The 27,705-nt window shown below is 41.8% G+C and overlaps 4 protein-coding genes and 1 long non-coding RNA gene across 10 annotated transcripts; 2 read left to right on the top strand and 3 right to left on the bottom strand.

The window, feature by feature from the left end:
• Nucleotides 1-96: 96 nt before the first annotated feature.
• On the top strand, nucleotides 97-10,266 carry lpin1a (lipin 1a). 4 transcript variants are annotated; one of them, XM_049718341.2, is made up of 23 exons: nucleotides 97-255; nucleotides 1,265-1,465; nucleotides 1,652-1,747; nucleotides 1,956-2,001; nucleotides 2,208-2,421; nucleotides 2,854-2,922; nucleotides 3,271-3,363; nucleotides 3,494-3,608; nucleotides 3,790-3,958; nucleotides 4,044-4,199; nucleotides 4,278-4,371; nucleotides 4,464-4,663; nucleotides 4,999-5,092; nucleotides 5,430-5,499; nucleotides 6,275-6,367; nucleotides 6,442-6,506; nucleotides 6,595-6,730; nucleotides 7,172-7,320; nucleotides 7,404-7,490; nucleotides 7,555-7,707; nucleotides 7,816-7,930; nucleotides 8,020-8,123; nucleotides 8,198-10,266. In XM_049718341.2, exons 2-23 carry the CDS (start codon nucleotides 1,274-1,276, stop codon nucleotides 8,373-8,375), a joined length of 2,688 nt encoding a protein of 895 aa, XP_049574298.1. In that variant the 5' UTR covers nucleotides 97-255; nucleotides 1,265-1,273; the 3' UTR covers nucleotides 8,376-10,266. The 4 variants fall into 4 exon arrangements, 3 of the variants coding, with proteins under 3 accessions (XP_049574298.1, XP_049574297.1, XP_049574295.1); XM_049718340.2 differs by having other exon boundaries at nucleotides 1,956-2,052; nucleotides 4,047-4,199; XM_049718338.2 differs by having other exon boundaries at nucleotides 1,956-2,052.
• On the bottom strand, nucleotides 10,088-13,123 carry LOC125967345 (hypermethylated in cancer 2 protein-like). The gene is made up of 3 exons (XM_049718342.1): nucleotides 12,903-13,123; nucleotides 12,492-12,613; nucleotides 10,088-12,196 (listed from the first exon to the last, which is right to left on the bottom strand). Exons 1-3 carry the CDS (start codon nucleotides 12,906-12,908, stop codon nucleotides 10,891-10,893), a joined length of 1,434 nt encoding a protein of 477 aa, XP_049574299.1. The 5' UTR covers nucleotides 12,909-13,123; the 3' UTR covers nucleotides 10,088-10,890.
• A 904-nt stretch (nucleotides 13,124-14,027) lies between these two features.
• Nucleotides 14,028-23,391, bottom strand: cnsta (consortin, connexin sorting protein a). Of its 3 annotated transcripts, XM_049718740.1 has the most exons (14): nucleotides 23,225-23,391; nucleotides 21,752-21,864; nucleotides 21,193-21,552; nucleotides 20,959-21,078; nucleotides 20,519-20,772; nucleotides 19,585-19,615; nucleotides 18,959-19,045; nucleotides 18,657-18,738; nucleotides 18,215-18,236; nucleotides 18,069-18,126; nucleotides 17,027-17,544; nucleotides 16,605-16,784; nucleotides 16,056-16,209; nucleotides 14,028-15,924 (listed from the first exon to the last, which is right to left on the bottom strand). In XM_049718740.1, exons 2-14 carry the CDS (start codon nucleotides 21,762-21,764, stop codon nucleotides 15,713-15,715), a joined length of 2,091 nt encoding a protein of 696 aa, XP_049574697.1. In that variant the 5' UTR covers nucleotides 21,765-21,864; nucleotides 23,225-23,391; the 3' UTR covers nucleotides 14,028-15,712. The 3 variants fall into 3 exon arrangements, with proteins under 3 accessions (XP_049574697.1, XP_049574695.1, XP_049574696.1); XM_049718738.1 differs by having other exon boundaries at nucleotides 20,519-21,078; XM_049718739.1 differs by having other exon boundaries at nucleotides 20,519-21,078; nucleotides 21,752-21,861; nucleotides 23,225-23,390.
• Nucleotides 22,503-25,090, top strand: LOC125967553 (uncharacterized). The gene is made up of 3 exons (XR_007480777.2): nucleotides 22,503-22,896; nucleotides 24,232-24,410; nucleotides 24,952-25,090. It is a non-coding gene; the product is annotated as an uncharacterized lncRNA (long non-coding RNA).
• On the bottom strand, nucleotides 23,676-26,967 carry tfb2m (transcription factor B2, mitochondrial). Its single transcript, XM_049718741.1, has 9 exons — nucleotides 26,674-26,967; nucleotides 26,276-26,465; nucleotides 26,047-26,138; nucleotides 25,774-25,927; nucleotides 25,560-25,708; nucleotides 25,268-25,357; nucleotides 25,125-25,181; nucleotides 24,890-25,038; nucleotides 23,676-24,375 (listed from the first exon to the last, which is right to left on the bottom strand). The coding sequence occupies exons 1-9, from the start codon at nucleotides 26,965-26,967 to the stop codon at nucleotides 24,186-24,188; spliced, it is 1,365 nt and encodes a 454-aa protein (XP_049574698.1). The 3' UTR covers nucleotides 23,676-24,185.
• Between the last annotated feature and the right edge of the window lie 738 nt (nucleotides 26,968-27,705).

Raw genomic sequence — 27,705 nt, 5'->3', positions numbered from 1 at the left:
CTATGGTATTGTGTGTTTTTTTCCCGTGGACGTCACTCAAGTACAGCCAATCAGAGAGCGTTTTATTTGCGGTGTGACAGCAGTGGGAGGAATATTTGCACTGCAGTTTAAATAGCGACGCAGCTTTGGCCAGAGGAAAAACATCTAGCAGAGCGATTGTTGTGACAATGTTTGGCTTGAGGACATATAGGTAACAAAACGGCTCACATTCGGACGGGAAACACCCGGAAGCTGCAGAAAAGCCTGCCTATAAATGTAAGTAGGATGGCGTATCCGCGCATTTAGCGGAATTTTCATTTATTATACATGTGTCTGATTGTGTGTGGTGGGTGGCTTGGCTTGTTTTGCACATTATATGAATGCGGCTGCTTGAATGGTTGGGCATCGATGCAGACTGCAGAGCCTCACCCATGTGGAACATAGTTACATGCCTCTCAAGGCCGCTACACTATTATTATTTTTGAGGTAATTTGATATTTTTAGCAAAAATAATCTCTGTCATTTTTTTGTCCATTTTAACACGCATTAAACTGATATTGTCATGTAGTTTATTTGCATACTCTTTCACCCATCCGCGCAATGCTTGTTGTATTACTTTGAAATGATCAGTTATTGTATATGTTGCTAATTCAGCTGGAGGTAATGTTTAAAAAAAAAAAAAAAAAAAGGTTCTTGGTGTGGCTTTTCTGTTGATAACACTAGATAATGTGTCCTGAACGACCCTACGAGTTGTCCCGTGATTGTGTATTACGTAATAAACACGCATTTTGATTGGCTGTTAAGGAGAAATTTCCTGGGAAAGAATGTGTGTGTGCGCGTGTGTTCGCACATGGTCAGTGTTGACAATGACATCAGAAGTACGAACTGTGTCCCTGATTCACTTGTGCATGTGTGTAAACAACGCAGTTTGTTCACTCAATAATCCAGTGGCACCACCCTGTGTTGATAAGACATGATTTCAAATATAACAGTTTTGAAAACATACTTAATCATTATGCAATATGTTTATAGCTGCGGGTACTGCTCAGACTCCTGTGGTTCTGTACTACTTCATTCATAATAGTTTGGTTTGCATAGTGAGCTGCAGTCAAACTATTCTCCCAATATGATCTAAATGTTCTGCTGGACGAATGATTCTTGTGGAATAAGTCAAACATTCCGCGACAGTACTAATCAAAACAAAAAGTCAAACAACAAGTGGCATGATGCTATTATGAAATGGTCAAACTGTTTCATTAGAAACTCTGCTTGCCTCTGTTTCCAGTTGTAGACCATGAACTATGTGGGTCAGCTGGCGGGCCAGGTGTTTGTGCAGGTCAAGGAGCTGTACAGAGGCCTCAACCCCGCCACGTTGTCGGGCTGTATCGATGTGATCGTGGTGCGCCAGCCCAATGGCTCCCTGCACTGCTCTCCCTTCCACGTGCGCTTCGGCAAGATGGGCGTCCTGCGCTCACGGGAGAAAGTGGTGAGATGATGACAGCACTTCATATACTGTATAGTGCTTATGTACCGTAGATTTCATATACAGTAAGGACGTTTTCAGAGTTACATTTTAATACTCTGATGCATATTCAGCAAATGCATACGCGCTATAAAGTCCATCAAAAGACCCAGCAGAATATATGATAATATATTTATTTTTTTTGTGCAGGTGGACATTGAGATCAATGGAGAGCCTGTGAGTTTACACATGAAGTTGGGAGAAAATGGAGAAGCCTTCTTTGTTAAAGAAGCTGAGAACACGCATGTGAGTGTTGATCTGCATAATCATAATAATCATAACTCAAACATTAGGATCTCCAAGTAAAATGATCATTTTCTTTTTAAAGGTGGGTTTATTTTTTACTCTTACTACTTACTGTGGTTCAAAAATGGTCATGTACTCAATATTTAGAGGAAAATTAAGTGATGATGGAGGCTTTTCAATGTGATTTGATATGATATGCTCCTAACAGGAAGTGGTTCCAGCCTATCTAGCAACGTCACCCATCATATCGACAGGTGAGCAGCTAATGGACTCCAATTTGAGCAGAAGCAGCGCACGTCACCATGGTAAACATCTTTAAAACCAGCTCACGTTTTGGCACTGGTGGAGCTAGGATTTTTTTCAGGGGGGCAGTTCTCCTGCGGCCCCCCCTGTAGCTCCGCCAATGCATTTTAGAGAAAAGCCCCATTGTTTTTATTAAGACTCTTTTGTTCTGTCACAGATAATATGATGTGCGGCTCGCTTCAAGTCCAGAGTATCGGGCCGCAGCAGGGCGATGGAGGAATGAACAAGAAGAGGAGAAGGAGAAGGAGGAAGGCTCGGCCAGATGGCGGAGGAGGAAGGCGGGATGAAAGCGGGGAGGAGTTTTCCGATGATGATAACATGTTCACTATTGACCTGAGCTCCGATGAGGAGAAAGAAGGAGACAGCGGAAGGTGTGTGTGTCTATAATGGATTCAGACTGTTCTTCCTCTGTCCCCATCCTTGCTGCAGAGGAGATTTAATATGCATATTTGTGTGTGAAGATGCAAAGCCCGTTGAGAAATGGCTACAGTTGTTGGAGGCGCTCCAGGAATTTGTCCTGTTCTCACAGGGCTCTCTGTTTCCTTGACATAATGGACCACAGCAGTGTCCCTGTTGCTAGCTTTCCAAGCTTTTTTAGGAAGTCTTACAACACCGATGGCATGGGAACATTCCTGAGACGCTTTGAACTGACTGAGCTTGGTTGATTGAGTCAAGGAGCATTTTCATCAAACATATTTTATTTTAGAGCATGACGAATAAGTGATTCCAGTTTATGCAAATTCAGTTTACTATGTGGCTGTTCAACTCTGACTGTGTTGTGTTTATTTATTTTTTGTCACCAGAGCTCTATACAGTGATCAAGACTCGGCAGCAAACACTCACCCCGGTACAAACTGGACACGTCCACAAAGGTAGGCAAACATTTGGCCACGTCACACATATATAGATTAATTTTTGATTAATTTCCACATAATGAAATGATTCACCTTACGGGTTCAATGTAAAATGGAACATGAAGGTCTATTGAGTTTAAAAGCTAGCCAAAACAAGATTGTAGAGATAGCTGAGAAAGATTGAATCATGACTGGGTCTATTTGTATTACATTCCAACTGATTGTCAGCGTTTTCTTGGTGGAGAGAACATGATGTCTTCTGTGTTTATCGTCTCTCAATGGGTAGCTCATGATGTGATTATTCACTCTGTCAATTTTCTCTTTGGCTCTTCTGTTGTGATCATGTTGATGTTTATCTTCTCATAGCCATGTGATTAAGGAGACTCTCTCCATCCCTCCGTCCTGCGGTCTGTCCATCTCTTGTCCGCAGCAGACCTCTCACTTCTCCTCCCACCTTAGGTATCTCTTTCACTTAGCCAGAGATGGAAATTATCCAAATATTTTTCTAATACAATCCTGACTAATTAAAAAAAATGGAGCTGTGATATCTATATATATATATTTTTTTAAAGTGTGACTTATTTTTTAGTAATCCAGATGACTCTCGGTCTTCAACGCCTAAAAGCGACTCAGAGCTAGCCAATCGGGCTAAAGACAACCCTGAGATGCTGTGGACCTGGGGGGAGCTGCCACAGGCCGCTCAGGTATTTACACACCCACGTACAGACACACTTGCTCTTCAACTAGCTAACATTTTGACAAACATTTTGAGATACCAAGCTGCTAGAAATGTTCAGTTCCACAATTAAGATTCAGGGGCAGCTGAATAGGTTTGTCTCTTTTATTCATATGTGCACGCATGAAAGTTCTGTTCTTTCCTCCTAGCCATCCTTTCTGAGTTCCCATCAAAAGCTGGACTGCGCCACGTCAGTCTCCATCCCGGTGTCCTCCAGCACGCACTTCAGAAGCATCAGTGATGGCGGCCCACCGTCTCGACCTCTCTCGGGAGAGCACCCCGATTGTGAGAGTGGGGGAAGGATTACAGAAGAGAAAAGTAAGATTTTGATAAAGATACTCTCATGTTCTTCTCATAACCTTGCCGGAGCTGCTCCTCACCATTTGGCTATGTTTTTTCTCAGCAGGAAGAATGGTGGAGAGTGTAAGTGCATTATGTGCAGAGATGGAGAGTTTAAGCACATGTTCACCAGCTCCCAGCATTCTCCCTGATCATCTGGAGGAAGGCAGAAACAGAGGCAGCCCAATCAGAAGAACGGATTCTCCTTCCAAGAGGAAAGGTATGAGCACGCTAATCCAAAATAAGCACTGAACCAGATGTTAAAATGTCTCCTTATTTGACGACTGTCTCACATTAGAAAAAAGAAGCCAGCATCTTGGTGCTGATGGCGTATACTTGGATGATATTACAGAGCTGGAGCCAGAAGTAGCTGCTCTCTATTTCCCTAAAAGGTAGAAATACTTGGGGAAAAAAACCCATCGTTTTTTGTATTGGCACTCATTAGCGCGTGCTGAGTGACTTAATTGAGCGTCTCCTTCCTCAGCGACGGAGGTGGTGGTTCTATGAAGGTGGACTCGGACGTGGTGATGACAGCCGTCCGCAGTGCAAATCAGTCTCCGCAGTCAGTGGGCAGCTGCGGGATGGACAGCGGCGTGGATAGTCTGTTGGACCACGTGGGGGACCTCCCACACGTCGCCATCTCGCTATGCGGCGGTCTGTCTGACAACAAGGAGATCACACGGGGTACGTCCAGGGCTTGGATGATTATGAAACATTGTCTGTTCACTTTCACTCAGTTCCTTGGTGTCAAGATGGCACCAAAGCACTACTTGTCTCTAAGTCTATAGTTTGCAGTCAAGTAGTGCACATCAAGTAATCCACTTGCGCGTAGAATCTTAATATATCTCAATAAGCAATGCAATTTAGTATCCCAGATGGACATTAGCAAATATAAATATTGAGCTACAAATTTTCAGCACATTAAAAGCCACGATTGATACACAATATTCAACTTTTGTGTATTTGTGTTTGTGTGTACACTCATGTGTGCATGTGTATGTGTGTGTTGGCCTTGATAGAACACTTCCAGGAGAGGGCAGTTTCCTATCAACAGTTCTCCGAAAACCCTTCCCTTATCGATGACCCCAACCTGGTGGTGAAGATTGGTAACAAGTATGTATAACGCACACTTATAGTATGCACTGTATGTTGGCACTCGTGTTCATTAATCCAGTGGTCACTTTATTAGAAATACTTGCACACCCTTGACATATAATATAAAGCAGAGGTCCCCACAACCTTCCAGTCTCAGTCTACCACTAGGCCACTGAGCTGGTCACTTGATACAGGGCCGCCAAGCCGCACAGGAAAAAAATAAAAATAAATTATCGACGATCAATTAATTCAGGTCAAGACGCTCGTCCATTTTATGATATTAAGTAGCTCTTTTTCTGGATGTCGTTAGATTGTTGTGGCCACTATGTGATTGTCGGTGTAATATTTTGCAAAGGTACTACAACTGGAGTACGGCAGCTCCAGTCATGTTGGCCATGCAGGTCTACCAGAAGCCATTGCCACAGGTAAGTCATCTGATGTTCATGCTTACACTAATCTGACTTTATCAAGACTTCCAAAGGTTTAAACGTTGTGGTTTTAAAGGCCGACCTATTTGTTGTTCAAATTATTGGCTCATTTCAATGTCACAAATGTTTGTTGGGTGCCGTTATAGAGCTTTGCAACTCTTTCCATCCTCTTCTTCTCTGCATTTATGTATGCACTAATTTGTAGCAGATTTTCACTTTGGTGTACTATTTTCAAAGCTATCCTAAGGTTGTATCACTTTAACTTGCTAACGTGTGTTTCAGTTGCTTTTGTCAATATTCACATGAGCCACATTGGGAATTATATATCAAAAGCTTGACACCAGAGTGAAATGTAGCTTGATGTGAGCGTTCTAACACTTTAATAATATCATGTCTTTGTCCCCTTTTTGACCTGTTCTCCCTTTTATTTAATTTTGTTGTGTCTCACACCATCCATCCCAAGTTTTGGTGTTTGAGTTATTTTTCTTCTGCTTTCGGCCTCTTCACGTACTGCCTCCCTGGTCTGTTTGGTCCCAGACCTGCTGAGCCTGTATGCTAGTTTTGTTTTATTTCTAGTATGTTGCTCAGCGCATGCGATTGCCTGTCTGGTGTGGTGATGTTGCAACCCTCACTGCATGCATTTGCTCAGCTAGTGGCAGGACATTGTGGTTTGCTTCACTTTGTGGGCTATTTTTAGATTCATCATGTTCTCTGCTCGTCGGTTTTGAGTTTCCAGTGAGTTTTTGCGTGGTATGTGCACGGTTTTGTTCAGGCCTCCGTGGAGAACATCATGAAGGAAAAGATGCCCAAGAAGGGAGGACGCTGGTGGTTCTCCTGGAGGAGCCGGAACAGTGACTCCAAATCGGTGAGCGCACCAATACAAATATTTGTCATGTGATCAACAACACGCAGCCATCTGATGACAACTTTGTCCTTCAGGAATCAGTGACAGAAACCACTGGAGACGGAGAAGACAGTTCCATTCCCATGGCATCATCTATGAGGTTAAATCCACACGCTTCTCTTTTAAACTGTTTCACAGCTTTCACCTCGTGGCCATCATCAAACTGTTTGGTTTGTTGGTTTTGGCAGGATGAAAGACGAGTCGTCCTCTAGTGATGAGGACCACAGACCCACTTTGGTGTCTGGAAGCTCCCAGCCTGATGCTCTCCTCGCTTCTGGTAACGTTTGTTACAAGAAGACTCTTCGCCTCACCTCAGAGCAGCTGGTAAGTTTCAATAAGATAAAATAAAATGCATAAATGAACAACTTGACTGGGATATCCGTAAAAAAATATTGTATACCTACTTGCTTCAAATTATAAATCCCTTCAACACACGCATAGGAAAAGCAAGTGTACCAAATCTGTAATTCATAGCATTCGTGTTACATGGGCGCCGTTTGGTGGTAGATGAAAGAATATCTGAATTGATTCCATTTAAAAGGTCCATTTATTTTCTGAACTGCTCATTCTAATTTGGGTCATGGATATGCTGGAGCCTATCACAGCAACACAATTAAAATATTTTAAGTCCATTACAGTACGTTCTAAATTCTTCATGCTAAATATCCTTTTGACTTTTTTTTTGGGGGGGGGGGGGGGGGGGAGTGCATTAAAAAAAAACATGTCAATATGTAAAAAATCAAAATGTGACATGTTGCTCGATAGGTGAGCTTGCAGCTGAAGGAGGGTCCAAACGAAGTGGTTTTTAGTGTGACCACTCAGTATCAGGGCACGTGTCGTTGCCATGGCACCATCTATTTGTGGAACTGGGACGACAAGCTGGTCATCTCCGACATCGATGGGACCATCACCAGGTCAGACTAACTAATTCAGTTGCAGCTCATGCTCCACTAGAGGGCAGCCTTTTCACAGCATTAAAGGTGTCTTGTAATGACAGGTCAGACACACTGGGCCACATCCTCCCCACGCTAGGAAAAGACTGGACCCACCAAGGCATTGCAAGACTCTACCACAAAGTCAGCCAGTGAGTGTCAATTAGCAACTGTTATTCATATTTACGTCATACTTATTTCACAAATATGTTTCAGAAATGGATATAAATTCATGTATTGCTCAGCGAGGGCCATCGGTATGGCGGACATGACCCGAGGTTACCTGCACTGGGTCAACGAGAGGGGAACCATGCTGCCGATGGGCCCGGTGATGCTCAGTCCCAGCAGCTTGTTTTCTGCATTGCACAGGTCGGTCTTTTGCACACACACTTATCGGTCACAATATTAGGTACAACTTCATAGCCTAATGGCATGGAAATACTGTACAGATTAAAACGGCATGTTATTTGTTTTTAGGGAAGTGATTGAGAAAAAACCAGAGAAGTTCAAGATTGAGTGTCTCACTGACATCAAGCATCTTTTCTACCCTAATACTGAACCTTTCTACGCTGCTTTTGGCAACAGAGCTACAGTGAGATCACACACAAACACACACACATACACAATCAAATGTGTTTTTAAAGCTCTTCCTTGTGTATTTGTGTGTGTGCATGAACCCAGGATGTGTATTCCTACAAGGAGGTGGGCGTTCCCCTCAACAGGATCTTCACAGTCAATCCCAAGGGGGAACTGATACAGGAACATGCCAAAACCAACATCTCCTCGTAAGATATTTTTCCTCTATGATCTTTCTCTATGCCACACACTTAAGCCTTAAACATGTGTGTCGTCTGTCCAGTTATGGGCATCTCTGCGATATGGTGGACCACGTCTTTCCAGTTCTACTCCAAAAACAAGGTGCCGACTTTCCCCGTTCTGACACTTTTAACGAGTGCGATTACTGGAGCGAGCAAGGGCCCGATGAAAGCAAACAGGACAAGGATGATGAGGGCTCACAGCTTCTGGAGAGCAGCTGAACACACTTAAATACGTCTTACACAAGTGAGGATGGGACTGAAACCAAACTCCGATTTCGAATGAGATTTAACACTGTGCCGTTTTTCAACAAGAATCCAATAAGCTCACAACACACGTCTGTAAAATGGGAAGCTATAAGAAGAAAACCTCATAACGTCCAAATACCTCAAAATTAGCGCATGAACAAATAATGGACAATGACAGTATGAAGACCCGTATGTTGTACAATGACACGTTCACTGAGTCGCCAATATAAAAATGAAAAAAAAAAGCACAGTATCATTTGTTAACTTTTATTCTGGCAGTACATGTTACTTTAATCAATACGCAGATTATTTGCAATTTTGCATGTTATTTTTGAAAAAAACTTCTTCGTTTATATACGGGAGAATGAAAGGCACATTGCTCCGAATTGTGATAGTCAGAGAAATTTTTTTTAAATGAAACAATTAAAAATAATTCTGTCTTTTTAAAGATAATGCAGCTATTTTTCAGAGATTATTCATTTAATAATCATTAGTTGTTTCTTTTATTTTTTTAGCTACAATCACCTAATCATTATATGATGAATTTTCAAATGGTAAAAAGTAATTTAAGACCAATGTATGATTAATATTATTAATAATACCTTATTAAAATGATAAATGCCTCTTTGTATATTTATAAATATAGAGAATAATTAAAGCAAGGGCATTACTGTAATTAATTATATCCTATTAAAATTTTATTTTTACACCTATTTGTATATTTTAAATTATTGCACTTTGTTGATTTCTTTTATGTTGTTTATTTGAATGTTTCCGTTCTGTGTGCAGGTCTTAATTGAAATTTCATCAATACACTGTAGGTACAGTTTAAATATAAAATTGTATAAATATTTTAGTTACTTTATTTAAAGTCTTTGTAAAATGAAAATGAATGTCTTCTAGGGTGTTTCCAGTAATCATCTTTAAACGTATGATTTGAAATCTCTAAATTCACTTTGTTTTAACTTCATGACAGGAGCAAAATATAAGAAAGTTGTCTCAGTGTAATTAAATACATCTCTGATAATGCGAGTCATTATTATCATCTTGAAGGTGTTTAACAAGATTGTCAAGGTGTACCTAGATGTTCCACACCTCAAAGTAAAAGAGAGAATTCACTTCACTCCACTCAGAAACACATGTGGTCACATGACCGCACTACTGTGAAAATAAGAAAGTTACATACACGCAGGACAATGCAATTGATGATATCTGGAGTAATTATTACTATCAATGCAACTCTTTATAACAGGACTGCTATGTGAAATAGTATTTTCTTTTGGTATGTGTTCCATATATTTGGATGCATGCATGTCCACTCGCCACTCATTGGGAACGCCACTGTGTATACAAACAATGTTCTGTATAAATGATATTGCTAAGGGTTGGTGCTCACTAAAGCAATACAATATTTTCAGAGGCTGTAAACTCAGTGTATTAATGTATATGCAGCAAATTCGCACTTGGAATGCACATTGAATGTTTGTGAATGCACTCAATGGACTTACTCGTGTTTTTTGGGGGGTATTTTAGTTATGTTCACAAAAAATGTTTTTTTACAACAGTTGATCAATAATTGTACTCATCATATGTGTGCCTGTGTGCTTGTGTATGTGCCATTTTTGTTATAACATCACTATGCATCCTCGTAACATAATACAGGAGCACCATCACAGACTGGTCACCTCATTTCTGTTAAAAGTGCATTTGTTTTTATTAGGTACGTGTGTGTTTGTAATTATCATAAAGTAATATTTATAACACAACCAATGCAATGGACTTCTCAAGATTTTTTGGTGTGCATTTTTATGATGATTGAATTCTTTCTGTGAAAGATCTAATAAAATTGTTGACAAATTCATAATTGTGTACCTGTTTTCTATTGACAGCAGTGGAAACAGTCTACCGGCATGAAAACATTTTTATTTTCTTGAATTTTAATACTGACTAAAATAGAACAAACTCCCAGACAAATATGTTTGTATTGACTAAAATAATCAACAGATGACTGAAGCTCTTTGAGGGCCCCCTGTCACGTCTCATCCCCGGTTGTTTTATTATGTGTAGGTTGTTAAGGTTTCTGTCCGTGTCTGTGTACTCGCCCCTCCCTTCCTGTGTCTACTCACAATCTATGCACTTATCACAGTCACCTGCCTCTCGTTACCTGTCGCGTATATAAATCCTGTCTACGTGCCACACCCTTTCCGGGTTATTTGTTGTCGCTGGTTTCTTGTCTCATGTCTCTCTGTTAGTTTGATTTTTGTTTGCCATCCCTATCAGTCAGTTCCGTTGATATTTGTTAGGCTGTTAAGTTATGTTAGTTTGCCGGTTCTGTTGGCTTGTTCTCCTTGTCCTCCCTTCCAACCAGGGTTTATTGAAGGGAAAAGGTCCCTTCAATAAACCCTGGTCCAAGCTGCATTTGGTCGCCCTGCTCCATTCTGATCCTTGACACCCCCAGCATTAACCACACCAATGTATTTCAGTGTCATCAAATCGAAGAGGTGGGAGCTTTGGTAAAGTCCCTCGTGAGGCCATTGCCGCGCTGGTGTACGCGCATGTGCTCCGTCACACGGTACTGGCGGGAAAAGGTCATGGGGCAGCGGGGGCAAGGGAAGGGCCTCACCCCCAGGTGAGTGCGCATGTGTCTGTTCAAGGTGCCGCGCTGGCTGAAGGAGTGCGTACATAACAAGCACTGGAACGGGCGGCGAGCAGGCCGCAGTGTGCTGGGCGTGGACGTTGATGCTTGAATGTGGTCGGACATGGCGGGAGCGGTGTAGGCCTTTTTACACGCCACATGTTCCCTCATTACTAAAAGCCTATTAGCGTCATTTGATGAAGACCCCGTGTTATCTTTGTTTGTGTGACTGTGACCGATAACAGACACTTTTTCATATTCCGTTGTGTTGTCCAGAAGTAGATGACTGGATGTTTGCTTTTCAGGTTCCAAACTATCGGAGACTCCGGCCTCTTCATCACTGGACTGCTGTGATGAACTGGATGGGGGAAGATGAAGGCATCTCTGAGAAGACAACCCAGAATGAAGCATGCAGTCACTCACATGCTGCTGTGTGACTTTAGTGTTCCTAATGTTGACGAGTGGCTCGGATTCTGACGTCTTGGAATCCACCTGCTGCTGTGTTCTTGTCTCATAGTTGTCTTCCAGGATATTCATGCAGCGATCGTTTCTTACACTTGGATCTTCACAGTGGCTTCCTGCGTAGGAGGAGTCTTCCACAAGAGCTATCTCGTGTGAGTCATCAATACGTTTGTTCCTGTACTGGTGAGTGTTCTCCCAAGAAGCCACTTGGAGATCAAACATTGCATCTCTGCTGCTGTGACGTATTACCGGTACTGGCCCACAGCACCGAGAGGGGGAAGTGGATGATGAACTGTGGTCCACATGGGCTGTGAATTGGAGCACATATTTTTGGTCTTCTCTGGCTCCTAGTCTCTTCTCTGTACGCGACAACTCAGGACCGTTATCCAAGTCCTGAAGAAAATGACTTCTACAAGTCCTAAAAGGCTCATTTGAGGCTCTGTCTTCATCATTCACTTCCATCGGTGGCGCGTTCATTAGAACCTCCTGCAGTTGCTCCATCTCCAAGAGGCGAGCAGCAGCAAGTAGGTCGTAGTACTGTTGCCAACTCTGAGTGGTAGGCGGCACTCCCGTGTAAATGAAGTCCAACACTAGCTCCAGCACAGAGTGGGCCAGGCATGGAGCCTGCAGATCCACCAGGGAACCTGTTGAGGAGAGGATATTGGCCAGAACTGGACTGGAGGCAGCCAGAATACACCTGATGGACATAAAAGTAGAAGTGGTAGATCATTAAAAAAATATATATATAAATTTTCTCAGTTGTTTTTTCTATCGTCAAAAGATTTGCATGTTACAAGTCATATTAATGGTTGGAAATGTTCCAAAATTCTTTCTCATTTTGAGAGATCACAGAAACTTGACATTTGAACAAGGGTGTGTAGACTTTTTATATCCATTGTATCACCTGCATGCAACTACAGTACATGAAGAAAAATAAAAGTGCATTTTCATTGAGAAACCACCAGAATATCAGTAATCTCGTATTTACGCACTTGTGTGCTGGATAGAGATGAGCTGGGTCCTGTCTCTGTCTGAGCACGCAATCACACAAGTTAGCTTGTTCTCGTTGGTGGTTCAGACTTGCCAATAATAAAGCTGCATGGCGACCCACGTCCTTCATGTAAACAGGAGACAAAATAGTGTAAATAAAAGAAGCCATTGTAGCTTATATATTAAACATTGGCAGGTGTGTTCTGACTCCTGTTAACTTGAGTTTGAATGTGTTTGGTTAACTCTAAACACATGCTAGTTAGCAAAGGGTGTGCACACTTTTGCAACAATAGTATTTCATTTATTTTGCTTTCCCTGAACCATATTCTATCTCATCGGCTATTTTGTTCCATTCCAAAATAAATACACTATCTACAGACAAGTGAAATTTGCTTCAAGATGTTTTCTCCTACCTCCATGTTGTGGTGAAGAGAGGAGATGCGTATCCTGTGTGTGCACAGTCCGCTGAATGGAGCTAAAAGCCATGGTGGAGGCTATATAGTAGTGTGTGTGCTGTCTACGCACATGCTCCCCATTGGAAAGCGATCACAAGCTTTTCAGTCTGGAACCTCGGTGTGACGTAGAGGAACAGGTGCTTATAGGGAGAGCTGGCTTCTGACGTGACTATTTCCATGGCCCCGAATGGAGGGTACGCTAAGCCCGGCCCACTGGGTACCAACCATGCAGCACAGAGTTGTAGCGAATAGAGCTCGGTGTATTAGGGACAATTTTGTGTGTTTTAAGTTCTTCCCTGTAGAATTGAACTGAGAGGGATGTACTACGAAACTCACACTATTGCCAAACGACAATTGTACATATCGCCTACATGTGAAAGTAGGCGATATAAGAAAGTGCGCCACCCAGCAAGCTGGCACAGTGTTGACAAGACCATATCAAGGCCCCCCCAGCCAATCACGTGCTTGTCACCCCTCTTCATACCCAGCTACTTTTACTGCCACAGGAGTAGCTTACTTGGCATGTGCCCAATGGAAATACAACTGGATGACACACATAAGAGGGCCATTTAAAATAGAGGCCTTGACGAATCAGGACGGCCTGAACTAATACCTAGTGTAAAAGTAATTGGTGATAGGATAGCGTACGTGACTGGAAAACAATGTGACGCGGTATCAGATACGCTGAATTTACAGACGACTGTCAGCCACGTCCGCCGTAGAGTCTCTCTGAGTAGGACAAAGGTTGCACTTTTGTTTGGATCTCATTCAATGGATGTGATTTATATCTATGGCCATGGGAGTCATTTGTATACAAATATTTATTTTTATATATATTTTGAATTATATTCCAACGTGTAAAAACACCTGGAGGACAGTGAGTGTGATTCATGATTCCTCACAAAAATCTTTAAAAGATTTTAATGAGGTTCAAGGGGTCCTTGATCTATTTAGGTGTAAGATGCATCCAGTGATTAACTGGGTAATTTCAATAATTACATTGATGTGTGTTAGTGAGTTATATAAACTCCAACTGTGAGCCAGGTCCTAAACAAATACAATAGAAGGAAAAACACAAGTAAATCCATGTTTCAACCCCAGACTTTACTTCATGTTAGACATGAACAAGTATCAAACATTTTCTTTTTTTTTTTACCCAAGTTCAAACCTCAGTGAACTGATTGGAAGCAATGCTTTGTTAAGATTTTGTTAAAACAAAATACAAAATAGAAAAGTTCAAGTCAACTTATACATTAAAATCTGCAGGCAAGAAAGACCTTTACATGACATTTTCCAATGCATTTTTTTCTACCACGAATCCTTAATATATTGAGTCTTTATCTTTTTTAATGAGGGACATACACAAACTTTAAAAAGCTCGTCAGTGGTAGACAGAACCTAATAGTACACATTTTGTTGTAAGCTCTTTTTGTGAAATATTTTATGGTCGGAAAACATGATCTGCTAATGTGACAGCCAAGCCAATCTGCCTGATAGAAAAGTGATACAAGCATATTATACATGTTTTTAAACAAATAGTGATTACAAGTCAAAGAGGCCCGACGAGTAATGCCAACACAAAAAATTAAAAGCTTCTGTAATGTGCAACATTATTAAATGAGAAAAGTGACAAAATGAAAATGTTTGCAGCCGCTGACTCATAAATTAAAAATAGAAACTATTCATGACAATTTTCAGAGTCACCTGAGCCAGCCAGACGACTCGTGCAAATAAAAACAAGAGGGACTCTACAATGCTTGGCATCATCATGTGATGAATGAATGAACGAATGAATACTGTTTTAATCTAAGATGATTTCTAATGCATATAAGACAACGAATGGAAGCTCCTCTGGTGCAAAACCTGTACCTTCACCTTATTTGTTCGAGATTTTCACACGGCATCCGACAACATGCAACACGACATGTTTTGATGCCGGATGTAGAAACGTTTTAATAATGGGGAAAAAAAATAATGTTCTCCACCCAAAGGGTAAATAGCCTTTCAAAATTGGGGGGAAAAAAAACCCAGTGGCTCTCACAATGAGGATGCTACCCATAAATCCTGAGATGCAGAAACACAATGCTACATGACATCCCACAGAAGAATTATTAGTTGCAGGAGGTCTCTAGTGTGAGGATAATATTGCAATATTACGACAATAAAAAGGATCGTACCAGTCTTGTTAAACATTCCTGTAGGTATTTATATCGATTTATAAATGTACAAGTAGAAAAACACTGCTCAGTGGTGGAACAATGCATAGATTAAAAACTGCGTCGTTACTCGGCGAAATTGTCTGTGGTCCAGCAACAGCTCCATTTCCATTACAAAGAAAACTTGAAAAATACAAAGTGTAAATGCCTGACATATGACCGAGAACATTCATTCAGCGTATTAAGACATGATTAAGACTTAGCAATGCATGATTATTGTTTTTTTACATTTGTGATTTAACAAACCCCTCCCAAAAGTCAATTAAAGCAACCGAAGAGGTTGCAATAATTTTGCAAAATGCCCGTCAGGCCATTATTTGTGCAGCATGTGTAGAGAGCAGGTTGCAGTCCTCCTGTTTACAAATACTTTTTCTTTTTTTTAAAACATTTGACAGCAGTGTCAGCTGTTCTTCCTGTGTTCTTGAGGTTTCTCCATGGAGAAGTACGAATCCAGTCTGGCGGCCTGAAGCATAGCCGCTCCTCTCACTTTTTCCCTAATAAAATGGGATGAGAGTGACCTGTACAAAGCTGACAATTGTCGATTCCTTGCTGCTATGATGGACTCGGGCCTAACCACTGATGGATCTGAGCTATAGCCCGCTGCATTTGTCCAAAGTAAAAGTCCACATTTCTTGAGAAGTCCTGGCATACGGAGGAGTGCACATCACCCAGAGCACAGTAAAGGGTGGTGCCTCCCATGCTGATCACCACAGTAACCAGACAAAGCAGGAAGAGAAGCAAGCATGAGTCTCTGCCGCCAACATCTGCAAAACAGGTTCAAATTAATCACTTAAATTTGATTTCTAATTTCTGTACTGTAGCTGCCGTCTATTCCAGTGAAATATCCGACTGGTATAATGTGAACAAATATCAGGCTTCAAAAGCAGAAACTTACCACTATCAAATCCATCATCTGCTACTTTGAAACGGACTCGTCTTTTGGCAGTGGGTTTATCGGATATGGACTCCGGACTAGCAGACAAACTAACTTCGTCGGAGGGAACATTTTTCTTCTTCAAGATGGAGATGAGGCCAGAGGCAGGAGATATCTGAGAGGTCACAGAATAAAGAACAGGATGAAAACCTTCTGTCTCGACACTAGATGTCACTGCGTCACACAATATGCAACACTGAAATGTGAACTACATCACCCATCCTCCCTCCAACATTTATTACCCTGCAGTCGGCAGTGCTTATGTACATGTCCCAAACAATCAATAAATGGCGAGTCGGCACTAATGGACGCCTATTCCAGTTGCCTTTGTTAGACCACATTAGCAGAATATCAACGAGTCGGAGTCGTTCGGAAAAAAATGCCCGTCTCTGGGACGGACAAAAAGAAAAATCCTATTTAGATCAGAATATGAAGATAAGACAATATAATTACAGAGTACATCAAAATCGATAGTGTACATGGCTGGACTATTACATAAGGTGTACAGACCTCCTCTATTGTGATGAGTTTCGCCATGTCGTCCAGTGTGACAGCTTCTGGAAAAATATCAGCCTTCTCATTCTCATATTCTTCCTGCTCCTCTTCTTCCTCACTGGCCAGCTTGGGGTGTTTCGGAAAGCCATCTAGATGGCCATCATCATCCTGGTGCAGGCTGCTTTCGTTTCCCTCCTGCAATCAAAAACAAATGCAGTGCTTAGAGTACGCAGGAAACAGCAACAGATGTTCCACTCCCAGTTGCTCCGTCCTAACAGATATCTGGGACATTTTTAAAAAGAGGGGGAAAAACTTCATTTTTGTACAATTGAGACCAAATTTATTTTCAAAAAGAAAAAGTTTACTGTAGAAGACTGACTTGTAGCCAAGTTAAAAATGTGAGGAAAATAGAAACACTTAGTAAACAAAATTTGTACCTTGATCTTTTGACAAATCTCTTTTTCTGCTACTTGAGTTTCCTGATGCAGATGTTCCACGTCCACATTTATCCCATTCCGCTCCTCCTTGCCTTCTTCTTCTTCTTCAGCCTCATCTTCCATCATCGGCGCTTCCGCTGCCTCTTCTACACTGCACCGATCGTCTTCCCTATCCACCTCCTTTTCCTGTGCTGAAACTAAATCTCCACCCTGCTGCTCTGCGGGTTTGGACTGATCCATTTGTCCAGTTTCAGAGGGGTGCAAATCATCCCCCAGAGCCGAAGTGGTTTGTTCCAGACACTCCCCTTGTTCTCCGTCACTGCCCTCCACCTCATCACTCAGGTCGGTCCCATGGAAACCGGCCGTCCCGTCTAAATTGCATTTGGGGGCTTCCCTGTCCTTTTCGGGACTGTCCGGGGAATCCAGTGGAGGTGACAGATTAATGGAGGGCGGATGGCTGCTCTGTGGACACGAGGAGTCTTCGGCTCTATTCTCCATTGTACCTTCAATGTGTCGGGCTGAAGGAAAGGAGCCACAAAATGGGAAGAAAAGAATTGACATGTTTTACAATCATTGGTATAGAGGACAAGGACATTAAAAAGAAGTGGTAGATTTTTAAATTAATATCTTAAACAGTAGATAATGCTTGCTTTTGACTTTGGGTTTCGCAAACATGAACGAACACCAGATAAGCCGTCTTTCGGAGAAAAGCTAGCAATTTCGAAGATAAGAGAAATGGGGGGGAAAAAAAATCAATCAGAGCTATTCCACAAACGCTTGTCATAGTCAATACATCAACTTGGCATGTACAGAAAAAGAAAAAAGTTATACATTTCAGAAGGAATAATTTAGCTACAAATTTAATTTGCTCAAATCTGGTGACGACTGACTACAAACATTAGATCACATATTTCACAAATTGCTGTGACCTGATAAAAGCCACCGAATCACGTTTCAGCTGTGCCTGTGGGTAAACACCTTGCTTCAGAAACAAATCTCTGCAAACTTGGACTCATGCAGATTGCAACTTTCTCTCGCTCACCTTGTGGAGGTAATGCATCACCTTGTTCGAGCAGGTGCCTTACGCCCAGAGATGCCGACTGTAAACACAAATATAAAAACACTTAATGAAAAAAACAACAACATTATCACTCATTTATATTTACCCAGACAAAATAATGATCTTACCGCTGCATCTGCTGCGTTTGGTCTACGACGAGAAGACAAAATGACATGGTGGTGAGGAATCTTCGTTTTGTAAATTAAGACATGTAAGATTTGGTGACGCTTCATTACACTGCCAATCTAATATTAGCCTGAGCATATTTCCCGGGCTATTAAAATGTGTGTGTGTGAGAGGGAGTCAAGTGAGGTGAAACTTAATCAGCACAAGAGCTCAAATATCTGAAAGTGCCCAAGTAGCAGTTCAGCCATTACTGCAGTACTCACCGCCACAGTTACGCTCTAACTTGCAAAGGTGGCGACACAAACATGACACTCTAGCCACCTTGGGTGTATTTTATTCCTGTGTATTGTCTGTTTCTTGGCATGTTATTTGATTTTAACTTGGTTAACTGTTGCATTCAATATATTAACATGCCAGACCTAAACTAAAAAGACACATACTGACCGAGTGTGCGTCTGGCAGATGTCTCTGAGAGTGTCCAGATGTCGGGCTTCTAAACTGGACTGGCTTCTTATACACCGACTTTCTATGAAGCACAAGCAAAGAGACAAATATTATTACAATGGATAAATTGGTGAGACGTCAAACTCGGCCAAGTATCTATATTGTTGACTTTAAGTCAGCTTGCTGAACTTGGATGTAAAAGCAAAGATGAGCAGAGTTCAGTGTGGGGGGGGGGTCAAGCAACCAGATTTCATGACAGAAGTAAGAAGTGCACCGTGAATATGAACATGCGTGTAAATTACCCCACTGTTGCTGGAGAGCATTCAAGTTGTCCAACACTCTCTGGTGATAAAGCCTCTCCAGTTGAATGCACTGTAAAGCCAACTGGTCTGAACAACACGAGTTAAAGAAGACACATTTTTGTGAAGCGCTTTGTTATGGCAAAGGTTGTTGTGTGTAAGTAAAGATGGATTATTGTTGTCATAACTTGATTCGGGTGGAATGACAAAACAGAAGAAGAGTGAAAAGTGTAGAGGATAAAGGAGTGCTCATGCTTATGTATATATGTAAGCAGTCATAATACAATCCTTCTTTGACAGGGCTCAATACGCCCTCTATCAGAAAGAAGCCCTCTCCTTTATACATGCACAGAGATGCTATACATGATGCAGGGCATAGCTCGACGCAAGCTCGTACATACTTTTTTTTCCTCAAAACATTCTCTGACACCGCTCGAGCGGCACCTCCTTGGACTAATTATACTGCAACAGATGTTAATATTAAATATTCAATTAATGTCAATAAATTGTGCGTACAATAACGCACAGTCAATTGTGTTTTTTAGGAATTCCATATTAGAGCAAAATCTGCCCTCCATAAAAAGCCTGTCAAAATACATAAAGACTTACGCATACAATGATAAGGATACAATCTTCATGACAGACAGAGGCCTCGGCAATCTGCAGGAAGAGATTATCTTTAAATGATGACAGGCAATTTTCTAAGAAAAGTATCACTCTGGAGGATTAAACTAGACTTGCGATTCAACCAAAATGAAAAAAAATAAAAAGGACAACATGAGGACAATAAGGCGATGCCACAACAGAAATTCTACCTCTCCTCGGCCCGTGTCAGTGTCGCTTTTATGTTGCTCGGCTAAACACAGAACAAGTGTGTATGTGTCTCAAGTGAGAGCAGTACAGATGACACAAAAAGCTCTCACATTTGAATTTAAAGGACCAGTACGTATTTAGAGGGATCAAATATATTCGATCAAATCTGCAAGTTGAACATATCACTATCGAATATTTTTAGAATCGATTATTCTAGTGATTGACTAATCAAATAATCAGATACAATTTTATTTACATTTAAGTGTCTTAAAAATATTGTTTTCCCCGGTTACTGTTTCATAACCAATTATTTTTGCTTCTTTGGTATTATTTAGCGATTAAAAAAAAGAACTAAACAAGTTAAGCAATATCACACAAGGAAGTTGCATGGTCATTGTTTTCCAAAATAAAAGCAGTGTTGAAAAAACTGCGTATTCCCAAAATGCATGTTTAAACACGATGCTCAAACGAAATTATGCGCTTCATTACAAACTAGTCTTGCACACATGAGCACATTCTTGCTGTTCACATTCTAAACGCATCCAGAAAACACAACGACAGAAATGCTTTACATCTCAACGCATACACCTTGTCCAGCAGGTAGGTAGCAAGCTCAACTATTTGAGAGGAATGTCTTGTGATTGCAGTGTTGTCTGCATATTTCAAAATGACAACATACCTCGGAGATATGGCATAGTGAGGATTTTTTTTTACAGGCTTTTGGTGTTGAAATAAAGAAAAAGAGGTTACCCAATGAAGGTCTTGTGGAAGGCAATCATCATCTCCTCTCTGGGCCAAATGTTCCAGGGATGCCATCAGAGCGGAGATGGGTACTGAAGAGGAAGTGCACTCATCTGAGTGTCTAAGTGTCGTTTCAGAAACGGATTGTGCACCAGTCGGTATCTGCCCTGTGGAGAAGGCAAAGGGCTCTGCTGTTTGGCTATGAGATGTGATAGAAGCCTTTATGTTGGATGTCGTCTCCAAGTGAAGGTCATGAACAAGTCCTTCAATGGGGGGAGAAGAAGTGGTAAGAAGTGCTGAAGTGGATTGCGCATTTCTGGCAGTAGTTGATAAGACATGTTCAGGTCCATCAGTGCAACTCTGACTTGTGTCTGAGGTGAAAGATAAATGAGGAGAAAGCAATGGCCCTGTGGTGAGGGTATCTCCTGAAGTGCTGGAAGCAAACCCACCCAAGTCCACTTGAGTCTGGCCCACTTCCAAAGGACTGGTGGGACATGAGGTTTCTTGGAGTACGGGGGATGTAGGTTCTGGACTTGTTCCAGGACTGAAAGGATTCTCCAGCAGGCTTCCTAAAGAGGGAGAAAATTATTCAAGACACCACCGTGTCCAAATTCCAGGGCTGCATTTTATGCCTCACAGTTCAAGTGCATTTTTATTTTTGGTCCGTGTAATACTTTCTGTACCTGTTTCTGAATTGGAGGAATCAGTCATGGGAGTATCTGGAGACTGGCAGTGCATTAGGCAACTTGATGCCTCTGATTCCTCTTCTTCGTCCTTCATCAACTCATCAGTGTCCTCCTCTTCTTCTTTGCATGTGCTTTTGTGTCCTTCCAGCTCCTCCTTGCTCTCGCCGTTGTTGTTGAGAGACGCTTTCGAGGGGAGTCCAGTTCTGGAATCATTTTTCAGAGCTGACGTATGTTCCGTCTGAGTGAGCGGGTTGAGCTCATTGAGGTTGTGAGGTTCAGGGTGGGGTGTGTTGTCACAATGGTCGACCCCACCCGCTATAACTTGTGCCATTATTCTGCCTTCATAGTCCAACTGGCCTGGAGACAATGTGGAAAGACACAAAAGTAACATGGTCTAACTATAGAAAGAGATATCCACTCACTGATTTCACAATATGGTGTAATATTAGGCACTAAAAGTATGCAAATATTTGGGGCTACTGGTCAAAAGACACCCTGAAGTATTTTACTGTAAGTATGAAGTCAGACAAAGGACATGTTTCTTTCTCACACTCACCAACATGATCCATCAGGCTCCACCCTGACAACCTTTAAACTTTCAAGCGTGCTGTCACCAATCAAGCAAGCCCTCCTTTCAGCCACAAGAGAACGAGAAAAGAAAAATGGCTGCTGTGAAAGAAAAGAACAACACATTACACAAGTTATGACCAGCCTGACTCATTCATTGGTGGAAGTGAGTGTGCGAGGGGCAAAACAGGTCCAAAGTCGTTCCTGAGGTGCCAAACAAATCATCACAACTTGTAGAACAAGATTTGGAAAACGACTCTTTGTACCACATATTTGTATTACTATCTGGAAGCTCGACAACAAATCTCTGGATCCATCTAATGCAGTGTGACAAACGTGTGAAGAGGAAAAGAAAAAAAGGAAAGCTTGTATATCAGTGCACGTCATGCATTGCACTTTGCATGATGGGATAGTTTGCCAACGTCACACTGTATAATATAAAAGTGATATTGGAGTATTTGCTCCACAGGTACTTTTTAACATGCAAAATATAAAACAGTCACAACCAGTATATAGTCAAATTTGCAGAAGACACGGAGAGACATTTTTATATGCTGTGCTGAATAGAAACAAAAGATTATGATCATGTTAATCTTATATTAAGATTGAATCAATACCAACCACCATGTCTTATGTCATTGTTACATTACTTGCCATTTTTTCTTAATTAACAGCATCGGACCCAAAGTGTCTCTCCCCCACAGCTCTGCCTGTCCCATCCAACAACCCACCCTCTCTTCTTCTCTACGGGGGGGTTATAAATAATGAAGGACATGAGGAATGGAAAGCGCGCATCATCAAACAGGAAGAAAAAAAACAAGGCCACCCAAGAGGAATACCTACATCGTATGGACAGATTACACTTGAAACCAAAGGACACATCATTAGGAACACCAACAGGATCGAATCAATGGCCGTGTTGGTGTGTCGTGTACCTAATGAAGTGCCCCTCGGATATGTTTGCGTCTTCTCTGTCTTTATAACACACGCATTACGTTGAGTTAACCAAGCTTTGTAGTCCAGTCGCACATCTTCCGTATAACACGACGGGCCTTAATGCAGTGCCACCTAGCACAAAGCTCGGTTCGTCGACAGGAGACGTGCTGATCCTACGTTCACGTGATTATTAACAGGGTGAGCGCTTACCCTGGTTGTTAAATGTGCTTCCTTGGAGAATGTTGTCAGGGTTCGTTTGCACGGTGGCTACGGTTACGATAATTAGCATTATCGTACGTTACCTGAGCAAAGATTCTGAAGGCGTCGGTCGATACATACGTTCGCATGCTACGATCTCGTTCAAATTGAGTTTACATGGGATTTTTGGGGCTACGATTACCAAATGAGTCGTACAGAATACAGCGGCGTTGGCTAATGTTAGCTCGCCTCCACATCTGCACAGCCCACAAGACTATAACCATGTCGTTGTATCACTGCACGCTCGTTTGCTTTAACGTGATCTTACTTTTTGTTAGCTTCTGAAGAACACTTGTTTCGCATGGTCGATCGCTAGGTAATCCAACAGGAACACCACTTCTCACTGACAAGGTTGGTGAAAGGTGACAGCTTGGATCTGAACGTCAGTGACACCTTGCCGAGGATGTTGTCACAGTGGCGCCTATCGGCCACCAGGGGCGATGTTGGCAATCTATACCAAATGGCTCGGTGTCGTTCTCTTCTGGCGACAATGGGGATGGCTAGTGTCTACGTCATCGGGGACGAAAACGTCAATTCTGTTTTGGTTAATTGTGTGCACATTTTGGTTTTATCTTGACAGCCCCCCAAAGAAAATTCACAGTTTAAAATGTTAAATGGGGGGGGTGTCGTGTATTGCAAATTGCGTGACAAAAAAATATAATAGATAAAATAAAATTGAAAGGGCTATAACTATTTCCAAACAAATTACAGTCCACAGAATCGGTATAGAATTTAATTCTCAATATGTCAAACAGATTGTGCCACATTGGAAAAGTGAACCGTTTAACTAAAAAAAATAGTCTTCAAAACATAAGCGTATAGCTTTTTAGCACTTGCAGTAAAGATTTTTTAAAATGTGTAACGTACCAAGCGCTTCAAAACCTCCAGAAGTGATTACAATGAGTAAAAAAAAATGTAGTTATGAAGCACTCAAGTTGAAATCTTTTAATGACCTTCTACATACATTGCTTTAAGAGCAAAGGTTTTTAAACATGAAGGTCAGCAACACATACTGTATGAATTCTATTTCACCACGTTATGAAACACAGTTGGAGTCCATTACTCTGCTGTTCACACACATGAGCAATTATACTTTGAAATCCATCTGTATATATTTAGGACTGACCTTGTCCCCGTTTAATCGGCTTTGTTATTTGTATTTCACGATTAATAAATTACACTTTTTTGTACTTGACATGATCTGTTTGTCTAGTACATGCACATGCACTTCAGCCCCATCCCTCTTTCTCAGTGTTCTCCATGATCTCTTCATAGAGCCAGCTCTGAGTGAACTCCTGGCTCTTGTCCATCATCTGGAACAGCTGAAGATACTGCATAGGATGAAGCTGACCTGTCAGGATATCTTGTGGAAGTCCCATCGCGGACAACAATTTACTCCCACTGTCAGGTGACCAAAGACTTTAAAAGGAAAAACAAAGAGACAGAGCAGAACGGTAAGAATGTTTCACATTAACCGTGTATGCCAATTTCCTCACAGTATGAATGGACAGTTGGTGCATGCGGGTGGGATTCAATTCCAAGTCAGTTTTTCAATCCCCATCCATGTTTTTCAATCCCCCCCAAACATCTGTAAGTGGCTAACAAAATTAGAGTGGATGCAAAAAGTCTACACAGAAACAACAAGGTTTCTGTCTAAGAAAGCAAAATATTACAACCACAGAAATTTGTTTTGGTTTAAGGCACTTGGAGCTAGGTTTTGTGCGTGTGCGCAAACTTCCTTTTAATACGAGTTTGAATTTGGTGGTTAATTCTCATCGCCTGATGTCCACAACAGGAATATTTTTTCTCTACCTTTTTTGGCACTTAAAACCAGGAGCTACCCATTCAATACCAAAATAATTCAGTTAAAATGTGGAAAAACTAACGTTTGCATATCCGTGCTGTTGAATTGTGCAAAACTGCGATTGCTTACTTAAGCTTGTCAATGAGCCTCCCTTTCTTCTTTGCCAAACACTGTTTGACCATCACCATCAGGGTGGAGGCATTTGCGGGTGTGAGGCCGCCAGAGAACAAGTCGGCCCGTGGACGCAAACGAACCAGGCATATGTGATCATTGGGAAGCTGAGGAAGGAAAATGAAGAAAAGTGGAACTGTATTAAAAGCACTTATGTCATCCTGTTTACATTAGTAATTGAATGAGTCATTACAAGGCCTTTGGGAGGAGGTAGATTCTGTTTGGATGTCACAAACGACTCCCAGGGCTCCTGTGAACGCAAATGAACATATGGACACATAACAAATGGTCAGCGGTTGCACAGTCGAGTAAAAGTTCTTCTGACACGCTGTATACCTTGTGTAGTAGTTCAATATGACAGGCCATCTGCCACAAGACACTGAGGGGTCTGTAATGCCTCATTTGGCCAGCAGGAGTCATCATGACCTGACAGAAAGAATTCACATACAGTCCAAGTCAATGTTTAGTATATTGTCAGGTAGTCGTTAAAAGGAAAGGACAGATACCGGTGTCATACACAGTTGTTTGCTTTTGCAATATGGAATTTATTCTGTTGGTGTTGCATGTTCAAGAAATTATTTTGTGTTTGAACAATGTTTGAATCAAATCAACCTCATAGTGCTCTTACTGTGTACTCCCGCTCACTCAAAAAGAGGTTGAGCTCTACTCTTCCGTATCTGTAGAAGGACAGCCGCTCAAATAGAGCATAAACTAACTTCAGCAGGATGGCACGTTCTTTATTCTGCGGCACGATGGCCACAACTTTCACTGGAAAGTCTAGAGAGAAACAAATAAAGATTTAGACAAAATATAATAAAACACCTTTTTGTGCCGTTTCTCACCATCCGACCAGTTGGTTTCTGTTATTCCCAGGTCATTGAATAGTTTATCAGTGGACATTACTGATGGCTTGTTGCTTCCACCCCAGACCGGGTCCAATCTGAAGAAGTCACAATGAGCCACTTCCAGCTGACCATCAAGAAGGGCTTCCAATCCCTAAAGTGGTGCAACATCATCCATTTCACTCACTCGTGAAGACTGCCTTACTCAGCAATGCAGCATTCAATTTTCTCAAGTGGAACCTGAGAGTCTGTTTGAGAGGGTGGGTTTCTTACCCGCAGCTCATTCAAGAAATTTTTCTCTGTCTCAAGTGCCACAAGTTTGCGAACTCCAGAATTGAGCAGGGTCTTTGTCAACACTCCGGGACCTACGGCCGACAAACAAACGCATGCAGCTGTTATTTCCATTCCCAAAAAAAAAAACAATATATGCAATATGTGTGTGACAAACGCCAAATTGCAGAAGACTACAGAGCACTTTCACTTTTACTGACAAAGCACATACCTGGGTTGCATTCAATGAGAATAGTCTTGTCACTGTTTAGGTCAGGCCCCAGATGGTGTGCTACCACTTTAGCCAAATCTGGGTCCACTATGAAGCGTCTGACTTTTTTACAGGCCCGAGCTTGACGTATATTATCCTCAAGTTCACCGACATCCAAGAAATCATTAAAGGACATGGAACGATATTGACCCTGGGGGAATAATGAATGAAAAGATGTTAAGTCCCTTCTACCACTACAATGTTGAGATAACCAGAAGCACAGGAGTAAACCATGTCAATGTCAAGCGCTCAGGGTAAAACCTCCAGAACATTTGAATACTGACCCATGAGGGCCAGGCCACACCTACAAAAAGAACATTGGGGAAAAAATCCAAGTTTAGGAACAGGTAAGTGTATACCTTCATAGCCACAGCAGACAAGTTCCTGTGTGCGAGTGGTGAGGAGGGGGACGCCCTCTCTGCACGGGGCTGTTGTGAGTTTGCACCAAGCGTAGGCCGACCAGGCCCAGGGGACAAAGAATCAAGGCTGTAGGCCCTTGTGTGAAGCATGGGGAGCCCGGGCACTCTCGGAGCAACCAACATTGTCCTTCGCAAAGAAGACTGACTTGTGATGGCTAAACAGCAAGAGGCGCGTGAAGCCAGCTCCAACAGCCTACAGATGTGGGTGGACATGATGGAACTGCAGACTGCCATCAAACGTGGAAAAGGAACTCAAGAACTCTGGCGAGGTCCGTGCCTAAAAGGTGAGAATAAAATATGCATTTCTTGGGTCTTAAGGTGCGTTATGTCAATTTTGTACATTCCTTCCAGCCTGACTTAAATGCCATAAGGAAGACACGTGTAAATTAGTTATTACACGAATTTATGTTTCATAACGGGTCATGTTACTTTAGTAAGTTTATTACTTCTGTAATATACAGTACTGCAATGCACTGTTATCCCTCCAAGCACGTGTAAGGCATACATTGACGTAGCACAAAGAAACAGGCATTTTAATTACCAATGACTTGTTCTGCTTTTGGCTTCTAGTCCTAAAACCACTTTCGTAAAGAATAATATTTTGAATCAAAAAGATGGGACAAGGGAGGAAACTGATTACATTAGCAAATGTGCTAACTGTAAGCTTCTACCGCTAACCAACTAACTAAGCAACAATGAATAAAGGAGTGAGACATACCTCAATGTGGAGCTCCTCTGTTATATTCAGTTATAGCAAAGGCCGGCCTTCAACATCGTCTCAATGAAGCCCGTTTGCTCTTAAACTCTGTGACATTGGCTCCGTACATTATGACCCCACGTTTGTTATGAGCGAGTAATACCGCTCGCGTTGGTAGTCGCATATTAACTACGTCAGCAATATTGGTCCGGGCACGCCGAGGGAAATTTCTGGAAAATATCCACATTCAACGGTATTAACAAAAACGCCATTCT

The sequence above is a fragment of the Syngnathus scovelli genome, chromosome 4 (assembly GCF_024217435.2).
Source record: "Syngnathus scovelli strain Florida chromosome 4, RoL_Ssco_1.2, whole genome shotgun sequence".
Taxonomy (NCBI): Eukaryota; Metazoa; Chordata; class Actinopteri; order Syngnathiformes; family Syngnathidae; genus Syngnathus; species Syngnathus scovelli.
Note: the sequence above shows the minus strand (reverse complement) of the source record. Positions and strands in the feature narration are given on the sequence as shown.